This window comes from Pseudopodoces humilis, chromosome 1 (assembly GCF_049639895.1).
Source record: "Pseudopodoces humilis isolate 2021_Gansu_Grassland_sample_001 chromosome 1, ASM4963989v1, whole genome shotgun sequence".
NCBI lineage: Eukaryota > Metazoa > Chordata > Aves > Passeriformes > Paridae > Pseudopodoces > Pseudopodoces humilis.
The window spans coordinates 97,688,800-97,711,258 of NC_142200.1; the positions used below are offsets into that span (position 1 = coordinate 97,688,800).

At 41.6% G+C, this 22,459-nt stretch overlaps 1 protein-coding gene across 1 annotated transcript in view; it reads right to left on the reverse strand.

Moving 5' to 3' along the window:
- The window catches only part of ITGA9 (integrin subunit alpha 9), a 222,125-nt gene that overhangs the window by 194,875 nt on the left and 4,791 nt on the right, over positions 1–22,459 (reverse strand). Inside the window, exons 2-7 of the mRNA XM_005529940.3 lie at positions 18,755–18,882; positions 17,421–17,527; positions 11,468–11,591; positions 5,377–5,444; positions 3,011–3,140; positions 1,386–1,471 (exon numbers count right to left, since the gene is read on the reverse strand). Of these exons, the coding sequence (XP_005529997.2) occupies positions 1,386–1,471; positions 3,011–3,140; positions 5,377–5,444; positions 11,468–11,591; positions 17,421–17,527; positions 18,755–18,882 (643 nt within the window). The remainder of the gene's footprint in view (positions 1–1,385; positions 1,472–3,010; positions 3,141–5,376; positions 5,445–11,467; positions 11,592–17,420; positions 17,528–18,754; positions 18,883–22,459) is intronic.

Sequence of the window (22,459 nt, forward strand, 5' to 3'; positions counted from 1 at the left end):
GCACTTCTTACCAACACTTTGCCATGTGCTCCTGCTACCTGCATCCCATGCCAAGGGAGAATAACATCAGCTTTTGTGACTAGAGCAATAGTCTTTAAACTACAGAGCCAATTGCTTTCTTGTGGATCTCTTGCTAGCAGCTGTGTCTCCCCACCCTCCTCCTTTTAGTGAAATTAAATTTGTTCACAGAAAAAACAGCTTGGAAGTAAGGTGCACTGCAGAAGCTGTAACAGAACACCTGGGATAAAGAAACTTTGTCTTTCTCATGCACACCTCCCCTCAGCAGCAGCTGTGATGCTACTATATCCTGTATGTCCTAGTCATGCCAGATCAGGTATAAGCACCAAGTTCATTCTCTACTTTTATCCCATTTTCCCCACTTACACTCCTACCCCAAGGACACAGTTACTATCAAAAATAATCTGCCTAAACAGGATAGTGGTAGTGAAGACTTCTCACTACTTGTTATGATTCAGTTACAACTCATGTCACTATAGCGCATGAAAGCCAAAGGGAGGAAGATGGAAGGGGGCTGCAGGACATCTCTATTCAAGCAAGTAGTGACAGCAGGTCCCAAAAGGATTGTGTTTTGAAGAGAAAATACAGATCCTTTACATTCCTTCCCTCCATTCTCCCTGCTCCCACTTTTTCCGCCTTTGATCTAGAAGATTATAAGAGGTCACCCTCAACCAGTTTCTCCAACAGCACATGGATACTCAGCACAGGAGAGCCAGGCTTCCCTAACTCACTAGCCATGTCCATCTTGCCATTCACTTGTTTACATCTTTGGGACATTGAACCTACATATGCCTCCAGGAAGATCTTTTAAGTTTCCTTCCTTCTTAAGAGACTATCACTGAGATTTCTAAGTACAGCTATCAAAAACACAGACTCTAATACACTAAACATCAATGTATTATGAAGTTTATAAGAAAAGTGGCATCAAATCACCTAATCTCATTCTCTTAGAGATATCTTGAAGTAAATACTGTGTCAGTCAACTGTGTGAATAAAAGAAGCAGAAGACAATTTCTCTTTTATAAGTATTTACATTTCTAGCAAAGTTTTAAGGAATATCTAAATGTCACAAATCCTAAACAAAAGCAGTGTGGAAGATCTTGTCTGTCTCTCATTAAAATGGGCATTGTAAAGATTGGGTGGGAAAGAGAGGGAAGAGGGAAGAAGGATGCAAGGCATCAGGAGGGACAGGTTGAAAAAAATTGACAACTTCACCGAATTACCTCACCTCTCCCCTGCTCAATGTTCAAAACTACCCTGCAGACAAAAAAAACCTCTTGACTACTCATACATGTTAGAACCACATAAGTATTCCTTTTCATGTACTGTTGCATCCAACCACACTACTGTTTGATAAAGAACCACACCTTTCCGATGCCTCCATCCTGGGGAGCTCCTCCTACAATGTCAGTGGTAGTCGGCTGAGAGAAATGACCTGCTGTCACTGCATAGCCTGAGTGGTAAAGGAAATAAATCAATCAATCAATCAAATAAATAATCAACCATGACAGCCTGAGAAAGAGACCAGCCAGACAGAACAGGCTTCACTGCTCCTGGGCTGCACTTAGGAGTTCAACAACCCTTCTGCTCAGGATGCACCAATATTCTGTTTGAAAGTTCATGGGGATGGGAAGTGAGAGTGCACCCTCCAGTACCCTTCCAAAAGCTGAGAGAAGAAAGCCATGTGAGTGGAGATGACCAAGGGACACGAGGAGCTCATACTGGGAGCAGTTTGCCAACTGCAAGTCAAGAGAGGGAAGCAGTAAAACAGGAAAAAACATAAACAGAGAAAAGCAATCATATGACCACAGGGAAAGTACCATGTCCAAGAGCAACAGTCCCACTTGGATCAAACAGAAGTGTCCTCCTTTGGCTAAAATCACTGCCCAGGAAAGCTTGGAAAATCATGTTCCTTTTTGGTCGAGGGAAACAGAAGAGGATAGCAGGCAAAGAGGTCAAAAAAGTCAATAGCTTAAAAAGACTTTTGCCTAGCCAAGAAGAAAAATGGGATGATACATCGAAGAAAAAAAGTGTGCATTTGAAAGAAAAAGATCAAAGATTCCTTTTTATTTGATACATTAATATATAATAACTAAGGGTGAGTAGAGTAGCTTTCATTCTAAAGCTCTTTTGTATTTGCTCTTTTGCTACGAATTATGAGGCTCTAATCAACATGACAAACCCTATAATTCAAGTTTATCAGTGGCAAAACAATTTGTGTCTGTAAACAGGTAAACATTTACTCTTCATTTATCTATCACCAAGCAGTATCTCCAAAATGATGGGTTTTTTAAATACTAAAGGTTAAGAGGAAAATGAGAGGTCAGTGCAAGACTTTAGCCAAACAGTATCAAACTGCTGAAATGCCTTCTAGGTCTGAACAGTTTGAAGCACTTCAGATTAGGTGGAAGCCTTTAAATTAAGCATTTTAGGGACATTAGCTGGTTTTAGAGCAAGTAAAACCAATTGAGTTAAAGATGTACCTATAACCAAACCTTTCACACCTTCCTTCAGTTGCCAATGACACATTTAGATAGTGTTATTCTAGCTGAAATAAATGCATCTGCAATACAAATTCTGTAGTCGGCTGTTGTACCCATTTTAAAGACGCATGTAAGTAGACGTAGTTTAACTGGTGGCTAATAACTTGCCCATTACAGGGCAAAGGCAGGAAAGTTAAGAAGCCCACCACAATCCAATGTGCTATTCAGTTAAAATGCCTCTTCTATATTAGTAAAAAAAAAAAAAAAATTACAGCAAAGTAGGGGGGAGGGTGTTAGAACAAGGAGAGAAAAACTGAGTATTTTGAATGCTTCTTTGCTTCCAGATAAGTATCACTTTAATTCAAATACTCTTCCTTTTGCACTTTTTATAAAAATACTCTTCATCACCATAAAAAAAAACAAACCACAGTATCAACTTCATGGCATCAAAGCCTTGAAATATTGTTGGGCACTTTCCTATTCACAGTGAGCACTGGAGAGCTGCTTACCAAGGTATGTGTACCTCCTGGCTATCACAGCATCATCATTCAGCTTGTAATATGTGTTGTCAGTGAGATTCAGTACTTTGACAGTTCCTGTCCAATAATAAGATCCTGGTGCCCCCATGATGACCAATTCCTACAACAGGAAAAAACAGAAGTGTGTTGGGAAAAGGGTAGGAGGAAAAAAATAACAATCAAAACTTTACACATGAATGGAGGAGGGACAGGATATTTACTTAAAACACCAATAATAAGTCCATCTGTAAAAACCTCCACTCTGTGTGAATTTGGACAGTGTCCTTCCTTACTCCCAAACATGGAGGTCGCTGCATATACCATATCAACATATTGCCCTTTTATGGTCCACTTCTGCTGAGCTCTTCTGCTGCAACAGAAGACTTTCCTCAACCTTACTAACCATCAAGCTTATCCCTGCTAACATAGTTGTCAAAAAAATCTCTCCACTTGCTGCCTTTCCCAAACATCCTTCAGAAGACCCAGGGACAGCAGTACTCCAGCCCACCCAGAACCCATCACTCAGGACCAGATGCTGAGTGCTGGCTGACATGCTATACTAACCAAACATGATGGAAACAGCATAAAGGATTTTGATTTTACAACTATGAAGCTAAACAGCTGCCATGCACTCAGCAAGCAGGATGTGTATTATGTCCTAGGTGGAACATTTTGCCCAGCTCTGTTATCAGATACACTCTGGTCTTTGAGAGACAACCTGTCTTTAGAGTCATCATAGAATCATAAAATGGCTTGGAATCGTTACAGACAACTGGAGTCATTGAGCATTTTAAAAGACCATAGAAATCAGGCACAGCTTGATCCAACATTCAAAGGCAGATGGTCATAGATAATGTTTTTAAGTCAAAATCCAAGGTACTTTTACATTCAAGAGAAATTCACAAAACATTGTCCCAAACCATCCAGCATCCTTGCTCCTGGATGTGGTTTTAAATACCTCCAGCAATGGACTAAATTAAGCCTGAGGAGCATTAAGCTCAGGAAGTTCTCCATCCCCCAAAAAGACATATGAACAGCTGCTTTCCTCATATCTCTATTCAATGCAAAGTCATGGGTGGACTCCATCCTTGTGGGAAATTGCTATTATATCCAAGTCCTCTTCAGGTGACCAGCTTCATTTGGGGGGAGATGTAAAACAAGGAATTCTCCTAATAAAACTATAGGGGCAGGACTGCAAAACCAACCAAAGTGCAGGATGTGCATATAAATAGCTTTTTCCTCATTATGGGCCATACCTGTCAGGTCACTTACTGACAGGAACAACTACAATCCACAGCACTGAATATATGATAGAGGACTGCCTGTTTGACCCAAAAAGCCACTTATCTGCATTTTCTGCTGCCATCAGGCTGAAGTGATAAAAGTTCAAAGGTATCTTTTGAACTAGGGTAGCAAAGGAGAATTTAAGCCTGGGAACAGAAACAGGCTTGGGAGAGCTGGCAAGTCAGGAAACAGCTGCTGCTGGCTGAACATCCAGTTATCAGACGTGCCTTTGTGGCAACATTTCCTGCCATCCCAGTTTACTGAAATGGCAGAAGGCAATTTCTGAAAGAGAAAACCTTTATTCTAGTTGTATCAGTCTGGACAATACATTCTGTAGATCAGTACATATATGTAATTAGGAGTGGGTATGTGTTCGTAAAAATTTTTAAATAAAACCAAAACAAGCAAGCAAAAAAGCCACAACCCAGAAACACTAACAAAAAAAAATAATCCATGCATGAGGGAACAAATTAATTCTTGACAAAATTGAAACATGTCTGATAGACTTCTGTCCAGGAAAAGTATTAGTATTTAGAATTACTGTATAAACTATTTAGAACTGTGGTGCGTATATTCTACCACACTATTTTTTCTCCATATTTCTGCAACAAAGAACTGTAGCAGAACTGAAAAGTGTTTATCTTCTGTATGTATGTGTATATATGTGCATTATATTCGTGCACATGTACACATACAAAAACAAAATTATTCAGGAGACTGTTTTACAATCACCTGCAGTAAAGAGCTAATGACAGAAATAAATACCTCCATGCAAGTTTTGGGATGTACATAATAGGGCTATTCCCTGGAGACATTTCCAGAGTCAATTCACTTATACTTGTCCACAGACCTTGAGAGACACATACACTTATGCATGAACCACTGCGCAGTCACTGTGCAAGAAACAGACGCCCGGGAAACTGGACAAGGCAGGAGGGTGTTTGCTGGCAGAAAGAGACCATTCTCAGTGCTCAACCCACTGTCCAAGCCATGCTTGGGAATCTCCTCCTGGGGCATGCAACAGGAGTGCCACTTACCAACCCCAACCCTTCCATGCACGTGCCCCGGCTCACCTCAGTGAAGAAGCCTGCGATCCCTGCCTGGCATGAACCATGCTCCTCCCCATACTTCTTCTTGTACTCTGGATGGAAGAAGGGAAGAAAAACTGTGGTCATCCCTGGCACAGCACACATGCTTCACCTGAGCCACCTGCATTGCTACTCACACAGCCTGGAGAGACACCAGCATGCAAGGCTCCTGGGTTTAATCAGCGGATCAGCCACTAACGTGCACCATGCAGCACACTCACCCACATCAGGGAGTATCGCGAGGAGCCAGCTGGGGAGAGAGGCCAAAGTGCTCCTACAGAGATGCTAAACAAGCAGTACCACAGTAGCATGAAAAGAGCAGCAGCACTGCTCCAGTAAATGTGCATTAGAAGAGGCTTCCATCTGTGGCAGATCACCACAGCTCGGAAGAGGGGAGCAAAAAGTGATGCACATGCCTGTGCGCTACGGGCTCTGCACTAGGAAGTTTAGCTCTCGGGCCCATTACTATCTCGGAGAAATAAAGTGATCTCCCCCTACAATGACAGTCATCAAAGTCCCCAGAAACATTTCTGGTGAGGGTGCTTCAGGACACAAGCTCCAGGAAGAAGACAGTGACTAAGGAAAAGCCATGTGCTTCTACATGATCAGACAACAGTCTTGTTTGCACAATGTTTAGATCTGCTACTTTTCATGGCCACGGTCTCAGAGCTCCCTGTTCAGAGGGAACCCAACCAGCACACTACAGCTTTTGTTTATGGATTTTACATAGCAGTCATTTGCCCTGTTAAACTGGAGGAATTTTTACTGTATCTTTTTGATGATGAAGAAAAAAATATTTCTAGGAACACATTAAGTTCAGGGTGGGGAGCAGGAAAAAGAGGAAAAAAAGAAGATCACTTTCCACCCTGCCCTAATTCAAATATTTTAATCTTGGAAGTATTTGAAACTTACAGCTGGATCAGAGCCTTTGCATTTTTTTTCCAGAGTATTATTTTCAAATATCTACCAAACTATCACTACTTCCTGTATATTACAGTAATTCATGTTTAAAAACAATTTACCATATGACCTGATAATTGTGATTTTTTTTTTTAACTTTAAGCCCCATTAACTCATTGCTAAATGATAAAAAATATCATTAAATCAATGAGTAAACTGCCTCTGGAACCAAGCAAGTTCCTTTGGAGTTGCATTTTGTCTTACTGAAGATCAGAAAGAATTAACTGTAAAAAGTACTGCCTTCTTTCAAAATATTTTATGAAGACATATGTGTACACACACACACACACACCATTCTCTCTTTTGTGTTACATATAGTCTCTTCCTAACATCATAGAGGTGTTCAGAATTTCAGACATTTGTTGAGGTCATACCAGTTGCACAGAGGTTCAGTTGGAGACACCATGCAGATTAGAGACTTGATCCACAAATTACAGTCCAAATGCCCAATATCCTTGGCCAAGGCAGGGTCCAGCCAAAGCAGATATGCATCCCAGCAGATCAGAAGCACAGCTGGGTCTCCTAGTGGCAATGCATGACAATTCCACTGAGAACTGAAGCCCATATTAGCCCATAGCTATTCAGCAAGTGTTGGGTTTCTGTATTGTTAACTCTACATATACAGATTCTCCAGGCAGTATTTGCCTGGGGAAAAATAATTCTTTATCAATGTGAACATTTTTTTTTCATTAAGAGAGCCAAGGAGAAGAGATTCCTCCCTCCAGCATTTCCTGAAAAATAATTCCATGCATATCCTAAAAGCCCTGCATTTGCTATAGCAGGATCCCCATCCTTGCATGATGCAACGAGGAAAGTCAAAGCCCATTTGGAATTAAATCTGGTGAAGGATATCAAGGCTAACAAGAAGGGCTTCTTCAGATACATCAGCAACAAAAGGATACTAAGGAAAATGTAGGGCCCACTGCTGAATGGAAAGAGGGACCCCTTGCAACAGAAACTGCAGAGAAGGCTGAAATACTGAATGGCTTCTTTGGCTGCCTGTTTTGAAGTCTGGGGTGATATTTGCTTTCTTACTGTCTTCAGGCTCTCTTTGCTTCAGTCTTCACTGCCAAGACCACGATATCTCACAAGTGGAAATGTAAGAACAGAGGCCCAAACACCTCAGACATTGGGGCTGTTTGAGAAATTAAAGCTCGAGTGACACAGAAGAGAGATCAGCACACCACATTTCAAGCAGAAACAGGACAGATGTAGTCCTCCCCATGGAGTCAGCAGTCCAGTACATACACTGGGCTCCTGGATTTCCACCTAACCCTTTCAGCACAAAACTACCCCTCTTTGTCTGCTCTCATCATCTGCAGTGATGTACACCTGCCTCCACACTCAAGGTAGATTCCTTTTCACCCATGCACCCATGGCCAAGGGTGCCACCCATCCTTGCATCAGACTTCTTTCTGGTCCCTAGAGCAGGCTGCCTCTCCCAAGCAATGGATGAGCCCAAAAGGGCGAAAACAAAGATTGCTCCTACTTCACCTCCACTTCAGTGCACAGCAGTGACACCTGTCACTCATACAACATAGCCAGCCAGCAAGTAAAGCAACCAACTAGATGGAAATTGTGCAGTTATTGTATCAGCACACAGTTCTTGTACACCTGAATAAAAACCTTTGGATGAGGTTAGATTCGTTTGTTTCCGCATAGCTCCAGTCAGTAGCTGCAGTCAAGGACATATTTGTTGTTTCTACACCTCTTTATTCTTTCTTGTCTGCCTGCCGACTGCTGTGCATTCCTGATTCCAGAGACTGCAGGCCGTGAAACTACTGCAGCAACAGCTGACAGCAAAGCTGTCTATAAGGATGAGTCTGGAGGAGGTTGCAGCCTGTGCAGCTTCAAAGACGTGCCATGAATAATATGCATACAAGAAAAAAGAGAAGATGGTAGTGGTTTGTAGCCAGGATGATCTCAGGTTTCAAGAGAAATGAGACCGAGGAAGGAGTAATTGCACAAAACAACATACAAGCAAGAAGAATAAACTTTGATGTGTGACAATTCTGAGGGCAAATGAACCTGAACCTTTTCTTTGAACAAAACTCTCTGCCAGTCTCTAAGCAAACTTCAATGCCATAACATAAACTAAGCTACAGAATGCAATAAAATAATCTATCATCCTCAAAAATGTAAACTATCCCATGTGCTGAAAGCTTTGTTTCCTATCTTACACAGTTCCACTACTCTAGGAAGAAACACTAGTAATCTTTCTGACCTAGCATTGTGATACTGAGTTTCCACCACAAAGCAGGGATGTTTTGATGGCTCACAGAAAACCAAAAGTGGTTTGGACCTATGGGAAAAATTACTTTTTCTTTTGGAGGCAAGGAATATGAGCATGTGCTGACCCCCCCTTACTTACCAAAGGGACCGTCAGTCTTCCCCACTTCCACCATCAATTCTTACCACAGAGGAGTAGGAAACCATTCCGGCTCCTCTTATCAGCTGGACTGCCTCTCCCAGTACCCACAACCACCCTTCTTTGCAAAGAGAATGCACTGGGAAAATGAAGAGGCAGCTCCCTATTTTGGAAAGCCATTAAAACTATGGGAAAAATAACCAATTGAAAGTATTGCCTGGAAAACTGCAGCCCCGTACATCAGCTATGCCACAAAGGACATCCAGCTCATCTAAACCAGATTAGTTCCACTCAGAGAGATTGTATTTAACTATTAAGTTTGCTGCTGTGTTCTAATTATCTCTAATTCCAGATTTCTGTCAGCCCTTTCAGGGAAGCCAGGCAACAATAAAATGGATCGAGACTACTATGTTGTTGCACCAGTGCCATCTAGTCAGGAAATTTCCATTTCCTCCACAGATGGACATTGATTTGCACTCAGCTAGCCTGCACCCTTCACCAGTTGAAGCTTATCACCTTAGCTGCACTAAAAACAGGGCTTCTGGAAGCAGGCACCCTACTGTCTACCCCATTTGCACATGGAGAGATATAGAGAAGGCTGAGACACTGGAATCTTGTCAAGCAAAGGCATGTGTCCTAGTGCAGGGTTTGCAGTCACAGGTCTGGTAGCCTCCCAGCAATGGCCACAGAGTCTGTCAGTGTAGAAGCACTTCAGACTCGATGCTTTGAGCTAGGCATTCATCAGTGTCAGTGGAGGAAAGTTATTTTACTCCTTCCAGAAAATGAAGGAAAAAAGTTACAAGGATGACTGCAAACTTATTTCACAGCAAACCTTAAACAATGAACTCCTCTGTGTGACACATCACAGCTCTCTCTCGGAGCTTGTTTTACTGAAATTTAAAGAATCAGGAGCAAACAAATGCAGGCATTCCTTGTGACACTGTGATTTCATGTCTGATGGGTTGAGGGGGCTGGGTGGAAATCAGTCCTCCCAAACTTTCAATTTTCACTTTACCACGCAGTGAAATTAAGCCAGCATAGTACTGCATCAACCCTGCCAACTTTCCACTGGCTGCTCTACGTGTACTAGGCCCACACGTTTCTATTTTTTAGCAATTCCTGGCAAATATCCTGTCAGATTAACAGCAGTTTTACTCCAAAAACATGACGCATAGATAAACACAAGTGATTCTTCTCTTCCAGAAACCACATCCCCACCATTGCTTCAGGCAGTGCAGGAACAGTAACAAAGGCTCAGAAGGAGCCCCATTGGCATTCCTGCATGTGCACATTGTCCATAAAGTTAATATCAGATGATTTTCAGTGTATTAAATCAGTGTGAGGCCTCATCCTGATTTGCTGACAGTAAGAAGGAAGGCAGCGAGGCAGGGAAGGACAAATGCAGTAAGACAGAACTCACAACAGGAAGGCTTACATAGCTTATACATACTCTGCAGCACAGCAGCCAGCATAGGTGGGACAAGTCCCTCAAAACTTCTCACATAGCAAATAATGACCAGTTCCCAGGCAGGGAAACACTCAATGCACAAGAGCATGCCATCTCCAAAAGGTATGTGGGTTTCCAATGGCAGACTCCTAAGGAAAGCCCAGAGCCACCTCAGAAGAGTGAACATGAAACAGACACAGTTCTATCACAGACCTGGCTTCACAGGCCACCGAGCTAGGACCTGGCCACTCAACAGCAACAGAGAAACTTACCAGGACGCTTACTGCTTTATCCCTCTCCAACTTACTGATGCCAGCAGCAAGCCTGCCACTGGCTGCTGCCAGTTATGGACAGGAGGGCAAACGGTTAAAAGCAAATAAGTGAAATGAGAGGTCTTGCCACAACAAACCCTGCTGTGTTTTTACCTCCGAACTCCCCCACCTCCTCAAGCTCCTACAGTGAAGAAGTGAAAGAAAGGAGGAAGCAAGGGTGCTTCCCCCAAAATGTTCCTCTCAAGGCCAGGAATCTTAGAAGATACCATATCTTCTACCTAACAATACACCTGTGCCTCTAGTTTAGTTAATTGCTCTTGGCCAAGGAGAGACTGTATTCTAAAGTCTTTAAAAAACGGAAACATGATATAAAAGTCTCACATGCACTAGAGAACAAGAAATTAAAATGATGGCACATGGGATTTTGTGCAGAACCAAAAGGCACAGCCACCCACAGCTCAGAGCTGGAGCCCTCCCTCTGCATCCCCCTCAAACCCAGACCTTAACACAGAAGCAATTTAATATAAATTGTTGCAGAAGTACCCCAAAGTGAGGAAAGTAACCCTTCTCCCTGTCCTACATCTTATCCCAGTCCTCTGATAAATGACAATATAAAAATGAAAGTGTTTCCATAAGACAGGCAAATTGGTTCATGATTGCAACATAATTCAGGATTTTTATTCCATGTCACAGTGAAGCATAAGAGGCCGTAAGATCACATCAATATCTTCTCATTATTTACCTAAGGAGAGAGCTGCTGCCTCAAACCACAATTGAGAAACTTGTTATTCCTCCGGTAAAGTGCAACCATACACTTTACCAGTTACAGAACCCAGTCACTGTGCTACTCTCCCAACTTCATCCAAAACCCAATTGCCACCACAGCTGTGCTGCAAGGCAGCCACATGTTACAAAAAAAAACCAAAAAAACAAACAAAAAAAACCCCACCAAATCAGTAGTGGAGGTTACTGTAGTAGTAAAGCATAGCAAGGGACATTATAAGCTCCACTCCTGGTCTGACCCCTTACCTTCATAGCAGGGCAAGAGCTTCCTCCCTTTGGACTGCAGGTCAGGAGGAATGATGTTGCAGAAACCATGGGGCAAGATGTACTCTGTCTCATAGTAGATGTTTTTCCAGCGGTGAGCACATGCCTAAACAGATCATATAATGAGGGTTATTGGTGCAGAGTCACAGGAGATCACTCTGACCAAGGCAGAGCATGCATGAACAGGACCACTCAGTATCACCTTCACCCCACAAATCCGTTGTACTTTCCTTACATTCCACTGTTTCTAGCTAAAGTACCTTCTCATTGTTAGCTTCTGCAGCTCAGGACATTGTCTGACTTGGCAGCTCAGATCTCAGCCTTCACATCTATAAAACTATAAAAAGGTCCCAGAGCCTATTCTGGAAATTTCAAAATCTCTGCATGAATCCTTGCAGACAGCAAAGTTTTTCCAATTAAAGATGCACTAACACAACCCAGCAAAAGGTGAAGAACAGGAATAAAGACACTGAGAATACTTAGAAAGCTAAACCACCAAATAACGCATGTGTGAGTCAAAGGTTGGCTTCCACTGGGAAAGGCAGCTGTATCTTCTGGTGGCAGATGTGCTGAGCCTTGCTTACTGGGAGTGAATTGAATTGAAAACGCCAAGGATTTCGTAGCAACAAGAGTGTCAGCATTAGCCAAGGTGCAGACAAGCTGCAGAGCTATATAGTGAAGAATGAGATTATCCTGAAAAGCAGGACCCACCAGGACACTTGCTCGATACAACTGCCATGCACAGGCACACATGCAAGCAATGTAGAGCCTAGTTCACACCTTCTCAGAACCCATTTGCTCCAAAAACTAACACTGCATTGCTGCCAGCCAAACCACAGGCTGGCTTCTGCTGAAGATTTACTTGGAATAAAAGAAAAGGAAATGTGAAACAGCAAGGGCTTTGAACATAGCACATGCCAGACCATATCTCCAGCTGGTCTGAGTCTACACTGAAGTCACTGTAGATGTGCAAATTCATATAATTTAAGACTTAACCCCGTGTCAACAGAGCAAGCCTACACTACAAATCATCTCCTCCACATGTCTTCAACTTTTCCTGGAGACTTTGCATCAACCTCCTTCACAAATGCCACATTTGACCCCATCCTCCCCTGAAGAGATACCCTCTGTCTTCCATTTCTGTGTGCTACCCCACTTTTCTGCCTCAGCAACTCAGAGCTGTCCATTGGAGCATCTCAACATTGTTAGAAGTAACATCCACTCATAAAGCAGGCACAGCTGTGTCACCTCACCACTAAATAAAATGGAAAGTGTACCAACTACTGAAGAATAGATTCTTCAATCTATTGAAGAAATCAATAGATTTCAATATACTTATGCCCAGAAAGACATACATAGGTAATACTACTCTCAAAGAGCAAAATCAGTTGTGCAAAACCTGCTTTACTGTTAGCAGTGCTACATTTGGAGTTTGATATTTATGCTTTCCTAATTTCCTGTTCTCAAGGAGAGGCACATATTTCCACATACGGCAATCACAGAGGGACAGTGAGGGGCTCTGGGGGCTGCAGAAAGTTTTACACCACACTGCATGCTGCAGGCTGCCACCTGTGATGCAAAGGATCCTTCTGAGGGCACTCCACAGCCAAATGCACATGAGAGCAAAATGCAATAAAGAACAGCCTTGAAGACTCCAGCATGAACCTTAAGGAGGCTCAGTTATGATTTCCATCCCCACACACTACTCATTCAAAATTCAACAGCAAGAGACAACCAACATGTGAAACGTTCATTTTCAGCAAAACCAGGACACAGTTTCTCTCCTGATAGATCTGTGCTATGAGCACAAATATACACGTGCACAGCTCTTGCAAAGACAATGCCATAAAAACATATACCATTACAGGGACAGTCAAGTCAATCCCAGCTCTGGATATAAATTCAAATGGAAACAGATCAAGAGTTAAAGGATAGTGGTATTGTAAATTCCTTGATATTTTATATTTCAGAAACTGCAAGATACATGAATTAACATACTAATCTCTCTCAGAAGAGTACAAACAATGGAGTCAGGCAGAGCAGCAGCATTTCATCACAAGCAGGTGGCTTTGCTCAGGAGTGAAGTGCAGAGGCCAAAAAATATAAAACAACATAAGGAGAGAAAAAGCTGCTGCTGGGAAAGAAGTGTGTTCAAAATCAACTGGAGGCTATGGGCTCAGTCTGGCAATTCTGGGCACACTTAAACCAATCTGTTAAGTCTCGGCTTAATGAACACTTTTCAGTACTTTCATCACAATGTGTATTCAAGCACACTATAGTTCACCACTGTCTGGCTTAGTCTGCAAGGGATGAACTCTCCTTGGTTACATGAACCAGTGCCTCCTCAGACTTCCCTGTGCCACAGCTACAGAATTTGACATTTTCACAATGGACAGGAGTCCAGCAGCTCCTTTTCCTCCTCAAAACTAATTTCTCTGCTGTCAGACAACCAGCGCATTTGTTTCCCTGCCACAACACATCTGATTTTGGTTTTTCTGTCTTCCCAAAAGCATTTAACATTGAGTACAGTTCACTATCGCTGTATCATTCAATGTTCCCAGGGCAAGGTGATGTGGCTATAGGCTTCCTTCTCTAGAAGCAACTGCACAGGTCTGAAGAGGTTTTTGGAACAGCAGTGAGTCACCTGTATTTGAGGCAATTGCAAACAACTGACAGCCTATGCACCCTATTTTTAGATGCAAGTTATAGGAAGATCCCTGTGCAATAAGGAAACCATCAGCATACTTTGGTGCTCAGCAGCTGCTGCTGGGATACAGGTTCCAGCTCTACCACAGAACAGGAGAGAAATGATGCAAACCCTTGAAGCAAAATAAAATGTTTCTGAACAAAGAAAGATATCTGCTGATGTCTGACACTGCATTGCTGCAATATAATGAATAGGTCATTTCAGAACTGCTGACACTTGGCTCTTCTGCATATTGTTCAAACCATGGGCTTTGTTCCACAGGAAGAGCACCACAATGACAGAAGTGGCAGGTATTTAGGAAGAGCAAGACTATAGGATGTGGTTTATCTCCAAATCACAATGCACATCCCTGGTATCCAAGGCCAAGAAGCTTTCTTATTTAATCTTATTCCTATATTTGTTTATATCCTCACTGTTTGATGCTTTAGTATTTAATCCATCACACCAACACCAAAATCTGGTTTAGTAACATCCTGGCAAAATATGGGCTCAAACACAGTCCGCATTTTACCAAACATCAGCTAAAGCCCTCTGGCACACTCCTCACCTTCCCTACTGCACCTGCTATTGAAGCTGGTGCTTTTATCAGGCAACTGGGGAAGGCTGAAAAGAAAAAACAATTAGGCCACTAAGCAGCTACAAAGCAAAGGCAACAACATCTTAATACAACCCACAGTTAAACTGTGGGACTAGCTAATCTAACACAGGATGTCAAGAGCATGAATATTTCACATAGGCAACTATACTTGTTTATGGGAAAAAAACCCCAATCCATCCATCCAGGGCTACTAACCAGAAAGCTATTACTCTGACTTAAAGGTATCCCTGGAAGAGATGCAGTAAACAGAGGTGTAATTTCTGACAATGTAGGGCCTATACACTCCTAACTAAAGAAACACACTCGTGTTATCTAGCAATTCAAAAATAAATAAATCAGCTAATACAGCAATGAACACATATTCAGACACACCTTATCAGAACACCAGTTTTTCAAATAGGCTTCAGAGAAAAGCTACATTTTAAAGAAACGCTAATCCTTAAAACTAGAAGAGTACATGTATTGAAAAGCATCTGTGGGAAAATCATAAATCGTTTTCAGTAAAAAGTTCTCAAAACAGAGAGTAACAATGACCTGAAACATCCAGGTAATTTCCTTACACAAAGGAATCTGTATACATTCATTTCAGGCTCTGTTTGAACACAGATGTGCACAGATGTATAATTAGTAGTTTAAGACTTTGGTGATAAATAGTAATGAGAATTATATAATTAAATATTCTCCAGCATCTAGACATGAACTATTTGATGAGGGACAACAATCTTGTCAAATGGCTGGATTAGGATTGTTTTAAATCAGTGTCACTTGTGGAGACATTTCACCAGCTAAGGATGCACTGAAATAAGCATACCACCAGCTGCATATTTTACATCACCTACATTTCACTTTTAACCTGCTTTATGTAGAAAATTTCCATCCCCTCAACCCAAACCCAAGGTCTATCCCCTCAGTCCTAATCCAAAACCACCCATGTCTCTCACCCTTGTAGCCTCCATTCAGGCAGCCAGCACCCAGCTTGGCAGCTGCTTGGCTTTTTGCCCCACCAGCATTCTCTTCAATTACTGCTTCTGTCTAGGGAGGTGACCCCTAAGCATCAGCTATGACCTGTTTTCCTTTGAACCAGAATACACAAACCCACTACTCTTAAGATACAATTTTGACAAGAAATTTAGAGTTGCCTAAAAAAAAAAAAAAAAAATGTATGAACAACCTTCTAAAAACTAATTAGGATGAATTTGTCAATTTCAGCCGATGACTGGACAATGAAAGAGACTAGCTGTCTCTCAAGGGTAGTGTTATTCTGATCAATGCAAGTTACTCCTCAGTTGTCACACACAACTGGGCACAAATACAGCTCAGGATACACCTTGAAAATATTAATTGTCTGCACTAGCATGAATGCCTTAATTTTGTCCTCTGTTGTACATGTTTACAGTTTATTTTATTTATGCCTCTCTTTCTCCCCTCCTCCTCCTCTAGTCCTGAACACATTTAAAATATCCAAGAAAAGCAAAGGTAGCCCCTTTCACAGTAACAAGGTATATACCAAGAGAGACAAGGGAAAAAAAATATCACAGTACTGTGACAGAAAAGTATCAAATTTACCTGCTCTCCCACAGGGAAGTCGATGCACAAAGATTTGGGGCATAAGCACCTGGACTGTAAGCACATATTAAAAAAAAGTCTTTGAGGGAAGCAGGTTTGTATTCTTGCCTTTTACAGGTGATTGGTACAGTAATCACTGCACGAGATTTTTCTCACTAGCAGCTTTTTTGACTTTTTGATGATAAATACAAGGGCAGTCTCTATACCACTAGGAAGGTGGGGCCTATTTAAAGTTTCCTACTCACAAACAGTGTTGTTTAGAATTAGACTGCTGTCAGGGTTACCCTGATACAGCCTTGACATTTGCCTGCCACATATAATATGCACAATATTTTGCTGAAAATTTCTTTTTATTTCTGTTAACATCCCTGCAGGCACACTCACTCAGAACCCAACCATGGATGTATATACAGGCAATTATTGATCATAATGTAAAATACCCATGCATTATAGAAAGGCTTTTTGCCCAGGACTCTTTACAATATCACAGGAAAAGTTTTGCAAAAAAATACTGCACATCCTAAGGATCACATCTGCTCTCCTTGTCCTGTCTATGTGCACAGTAACCACACTTGACAAGTCAATCCACACACAGTTAAGACATCTCTATTTGCAACTCTTCTACCTTGTTAATAGGAAATTAATATAGATAAATGAAAAATATGGCCACAAAGAACAATTCACATTTTTCTTTTTAACTGTTGAGACGCAATTCATATGCTCAAGGAAAATGTCTGCATTCATATTTCCTACATAAACACAGGCAAACTACAAAAACAACAAATTAGTAGAATACCTCCCAGACAAATTTTATCTATTCAGTTCAAATATATGAACCTTCAGATTTAGGAGGGTCCTTGGCTGACGCAAGTCAGGTGTGATGGCATGTAACCCTCCCTCTATAAATCACATCTTCAGGCTGAGTTCACTTCTTGAAGAAAGGGACTACAGGATCTGCTGCCTCTTACTCTGGACTCTGTTAGTCACTGCCAAACACAATCCTGATGTGCTCAGTCAGGCAGCAGCTACATTTTTAACAAGATCAAAGAATAGCATGGACTTACCAGCACACTTCCACCAGCCTTTGGCTGTCTAGCTAGGCTCACACCCATCCATTCATCATCTCTGTCTTCCTTACAGGTCTTTCCACAGAGCATGCCCCGAGAATTGCCTACAGAAAAAAAGGGAAATGTAGCAAGGCAAGGAAACATGAGTTTTAAATGAACCCAAGGAACCCTGACAAGAAAAGAGATTGCCCATCAAACATTTGACAATGCTTTTCTTTCCCCCCTGCATCCTGATTACTTATTAGTTCTTGAATGCATTAACTGGGCCAATGCTCTCACTCTTAAGTGGCACCACACATATAAACAGGACAGACCCTGTTCCCAACAGCCAACAGTTATCACACTGTCCACAGCTCTATTTAAATGAGCCACGAAACCATCAAGTCAATAAGAAAGGTATCAGATTGCTTCCTGAATGCAATCTTGAAAATGAGATCAGGAAAAAAAATGAGGCTGAAATCTGTAGTCCTGTCAGGCAGCACTCATGAATCCATGACAATTTAAAATCTGGTAGAGGACAAACCACTTAGCCAAAACAGTTTTAACACATGTAAGCTTCATAAACAGAAATTCTACTTAGTGTAAGTATGGAAAGATGAACAATGCTTCTTTTTTTTATAGGCAGAGAAAGCAACATGTCACCAAGAAAACCAAAATATTAAGATGTTTCAGTCTTTACCATCATTATCCAGCAGAAAGTTTTAGATCAGTTTTACTTTAGGCCTCCACCTTCACCTTCCCCTGACTCAGACAGCTGGGCAGAGTAATTTAAGTCAGCCCTGATCCCATGCAATAGCATGCAAGTGGTCTCACTGAGACCACTTAAGTACAAAAAATAAACTCAAGAAATTATTTGCTGCATTATGAGGGAACCCATAGATCACCACATTATTAATAACACCACGTATCATGAGCCCATCATTGCATTGCCCAGGGTCATCCCATGTACTCTTACTTCAGCACTGCCTGGAGCAGGCAGTAGCAGTCCAAAACACTTTCGTAGTCACCAACATGCTGAAAAGTCACACTGAAGCAGGTGAAGAAAAGACAGAAACTTAGCAGGAAAAAAAAAACCAAAAACATTTACCTGGTTACTCCCTTGAAAGAGCATGCAGCACCACTGGGAGGAGGCCAACACCAGTGGGATGTTATTTTGTAGTGCTGAAGAGAATACAACACTTTTGCTAATAATGTTCAAAATTCATCAGCAAAGGCTGATGGCTCCCTCTCAATATTTCAGGGCCAATTTGAAGTTGGCAGAAGGACTGCTAGCCATGTAGTTTAGGTTTTTTTTGGTTGCCTCCTGCCCTCCCAACATCACAACTACCCACCTCTCCCCATATCCAGTTCTGTGCATCTTCTGTCAGGGTTGGTATGAACTCGACATTTAAACACTGCTCCTGGGGACTGAACAGAGGTGCTGTATTTAGATTCTGCCTTGGGAGCACCAACCAAGACCCTGGAAACCAAAAGCAAAGCAACAAGTCATTAATTTCAGGAGGAAAGGGAAAACAAAACCAACAAAGGCTCACATTGCCAGAGCTTCACCAGCAAAAGCACTTTTCTCAGCAACCTTGTAAAACACAGTTTTCACAAACTGAAAATGCCACACACAATAAAGGCATTTCTCCACAGTGAAAGCAAAAATATTTTTAACAAATTAAATTTCCATTAGGATTGTACCACATTTAAAGTGACACACCCTCACCACACACTTCCCAAAAGCATTTAGGAAAGCATAAGAATGGACAACAGCATCTGCATCCATTTTTCCTCAGTTTTAGCTACATCTCTATCAATCCAGAACTGATACACCCACAAGCAGACAAAATCTGAACCTCCTGCTGGCTGCATTCTTGCCAGCCAGCCCACCCAAGATTTGTAAGCTTGTTTAGAAAGTGGAGACACCCATTCACAGAACATTTTATATAATTACATCTTTAAAAAACAACAGCAAAAAATGAAACCACCAACACAAGTAAATTTCTTCCACAATAAATTGCTATCAACCAACATTTACCCTTAAGTCTGTGAAGACTACCTGGACTATTTATCCCACATGAGATCTAGTGTTTCTGGGAGCACCAATGGCCTGCTCTGACCATAGGGTCACCCTCAAAAGAAAGACGGTCAGCACTTTTTAATCACTTGTGTTAGGATTTAGTTAAACTCTCTTAACAACTCTTTTAACAGCTTCTATCTACTCATGCCCTAAGGAATGCTTTTTGAGGAGGATTACAGGGGAAGCACAAGTATTAAAGGAGTCCTTTCACTGTCTCCTCATTAAAAGGACAATTTTTTTCAAGAGGTTCTGACCCCAGACCTGGGCAGGTGAGGAAGAGGTGGGTTAAGCAGGAGGAGGGCAGCTCTGAGGAGGGCTGTGATGAACACCAGGTAGTTAAGTAGCAGTTCTGCAATTCTCTTGTCCTGTCACACATGACAGAGCTTCTGAATGTAAAAAAATCCTCACTGAAGTTAAGCCCAGGGCTAGAACTAAGGGTGACCATCTCTAAAAGGCTAAGGCTCCAGAAGTCCCCCGTGCAGACCCAGGCTGCTACCTGGAAGACAGCGTCTAACCAAAGAGACACTGCTCCTGGCTTAGCCATTCAAGAGCTACTGGTGCAAAGTCAGTCTGCATACACAACTCTCCGACACACAGATGGGCAGCTCAGCACCAACCCCAAAATGGACACTTTCCCTGTTCAAAACAACTTTTCCTTTACCCTCCAATCTGAAGTTCCATTCAAATCACCACTCATCATCACCATCCCAGTACACACAGGGAGACTGAAGGCACAAGGTGTGCACTTCTGCAGGGCCAATCTGAGTCATCCAGAAGAGCCTCTCCTGCATCTTCTATACACAGCAGGAACACATCTCCACTCCTGACACACTGCCCTGGATGTTGGATGCAACAAAACTGCCCCATGGCACTTGATATATTTACAAAAATATGAGAAAGCCCTGTGTTAAGTGACCATTTTCTCTGAGGTTTTATAGGCTAAACTGTTTCATTTAGAGAATTCTGATGGAATTGCAGTCCTGCACTCTACAACACACATCATGCTTTCACAAGTGAGGAGAATTAATGCCAAAAATACTTGAAGCGCTAAAACCTACAAAGGCTGCACACTTGGGCAGCAAGTGCAAAGGAGCTTGAAAAATAACTCTAAATGGAAATCCTACTAGACAGGCAGCAGATATAAAATCAAACGCCAGTCATTTAATTTACACAGGCAATGAATGCAAAACATTCACTTATTGACATTCACGAGGTCCAACAAAAATAAACATTACTAGCTTAAAGAGTTACAGGTTCAAACTGCAAAAGGAAACACCATGTTTCTATGACCTGTTATAGAAATAAGACAACACAGGTCACACTGAACTCCAGTTAAAAAGAGCTTCTGCTCTAACCTAAGAAATGCAAATATGATGTAGCAACTAGTGTACAAGATACCTTGGGTTGCAACATGGAGGACAGAGACAATGGAGCCTAAATTACAAAGACTTTTATCTCTCTTTAAAAAGATTAAAGGGAAAATTTGGTAATTAACAATTTGAGTAAGCTAATGGCACAGATAATATTGCTGTCTTGAGCAATTATACCTTTCAGAAAGAAAATGTTCATTGCCATTTCTTCATGCAGACTGAACAGAAAGAAGCAGACAGCGATGTGTGCCAATGACAAATCTATTTTGGATTGTCCTGAATGCCCATGCATTCAAATTTGATATTTCATATACAGCACACACTATGTCATAGGATCTTATCTCATTCTTTCACTCTTGCACCTAAAACTCTGCAGTTGAAACCTTTGCAGAGCTCATTTTATCTGGTATGATCTGTGCTCACTCATGCCCTAAGATGGTTACTTCAGGGAAACAGGAGGTTTTCTGTTGGCTCACATGCTTTTTGGTTGGTATTTGTTACATACCAATTACTTAAATTTTATTCAAAGCAAAGTATTTCCTTTGCCAACAAAAAGACTTGCTTACTCTTCCACCAGCTTCTCTGTGTAATGCCTTAACTGTTGTAAGGAAGTCACCCATTTAACTATCATGGGATTTTTCAGCAAACCTTGATAAATGATTCTTCTCCATCAAAATACTTTGGGACTCCTACAGCAAAAAAATACCTGGTTTGTATCTCTACATATTTAAAACACATTTGAAATCTTTTGCAATGTCCATGAAACAGCACTGCAATAGAGAACGTGTCTCTGTTACTATATCAAATCAGAAATACATTTCAAAACAAAGTCTTAGAAGCTAATAGACTCTTCTCTCATTTCAGTGCTGTGGAGTCTTGCCTGGCATAAACACAGAAGATATAAATACAGCTAGAAGTACAACTTTCTAACATATTCCAAACAGTTTAACCAGCACTTGTTTAAAATTACTTTTTTTTGCAGTACAGATTCCCAGTGCTACTCCATGACTACCTGGGCTGCCAGCAAGCAAGCACCAGCAGTTCTCCAGCCTTTTGCCAAAAGGCTTACTATGTGAGTAACACTCTTTGCAGAGATTATTGATGAGTGCAGGTTCTCACCACAACCATACTATTCCATGGGAATGAAGCCCCTAGAATATTAGTGAGTAGCTTCATGAAGATCCCTTGAAGGGGAAAACCCATCAAGGCAAAGAGATTGCTTTCTATATAGGAAAGAAGAGAACCAAGAACAGGAAGAGGGGAGTTTGGAGCCATTTTAGCCATTTTCCTTGAGGTGTACAGAAATCCGTAAGCAACAGCCTCATTCCACTGCTCTGTGAAAAAAAGTATTGGGGTTTAAGTTTGAGCAGTAAGCAGAAATGCCACTTAACTTTCTCTTCTTGCATTCATACTCACACAATCACGGACAAACATCTTCATCTGTATTGAGACAACTACGCAGCTGCATGGCCGTCCCACTGAAGGAGTTGCAGCAGACAATTTTATTGGATGACAAGAAGCTTTCTTGGCCACAGAGAAATTCACAGCTCCTTAAAATTATTTCCTGAAGAACAGTAATGATCCCTGGTGATTGACTCTCAGGA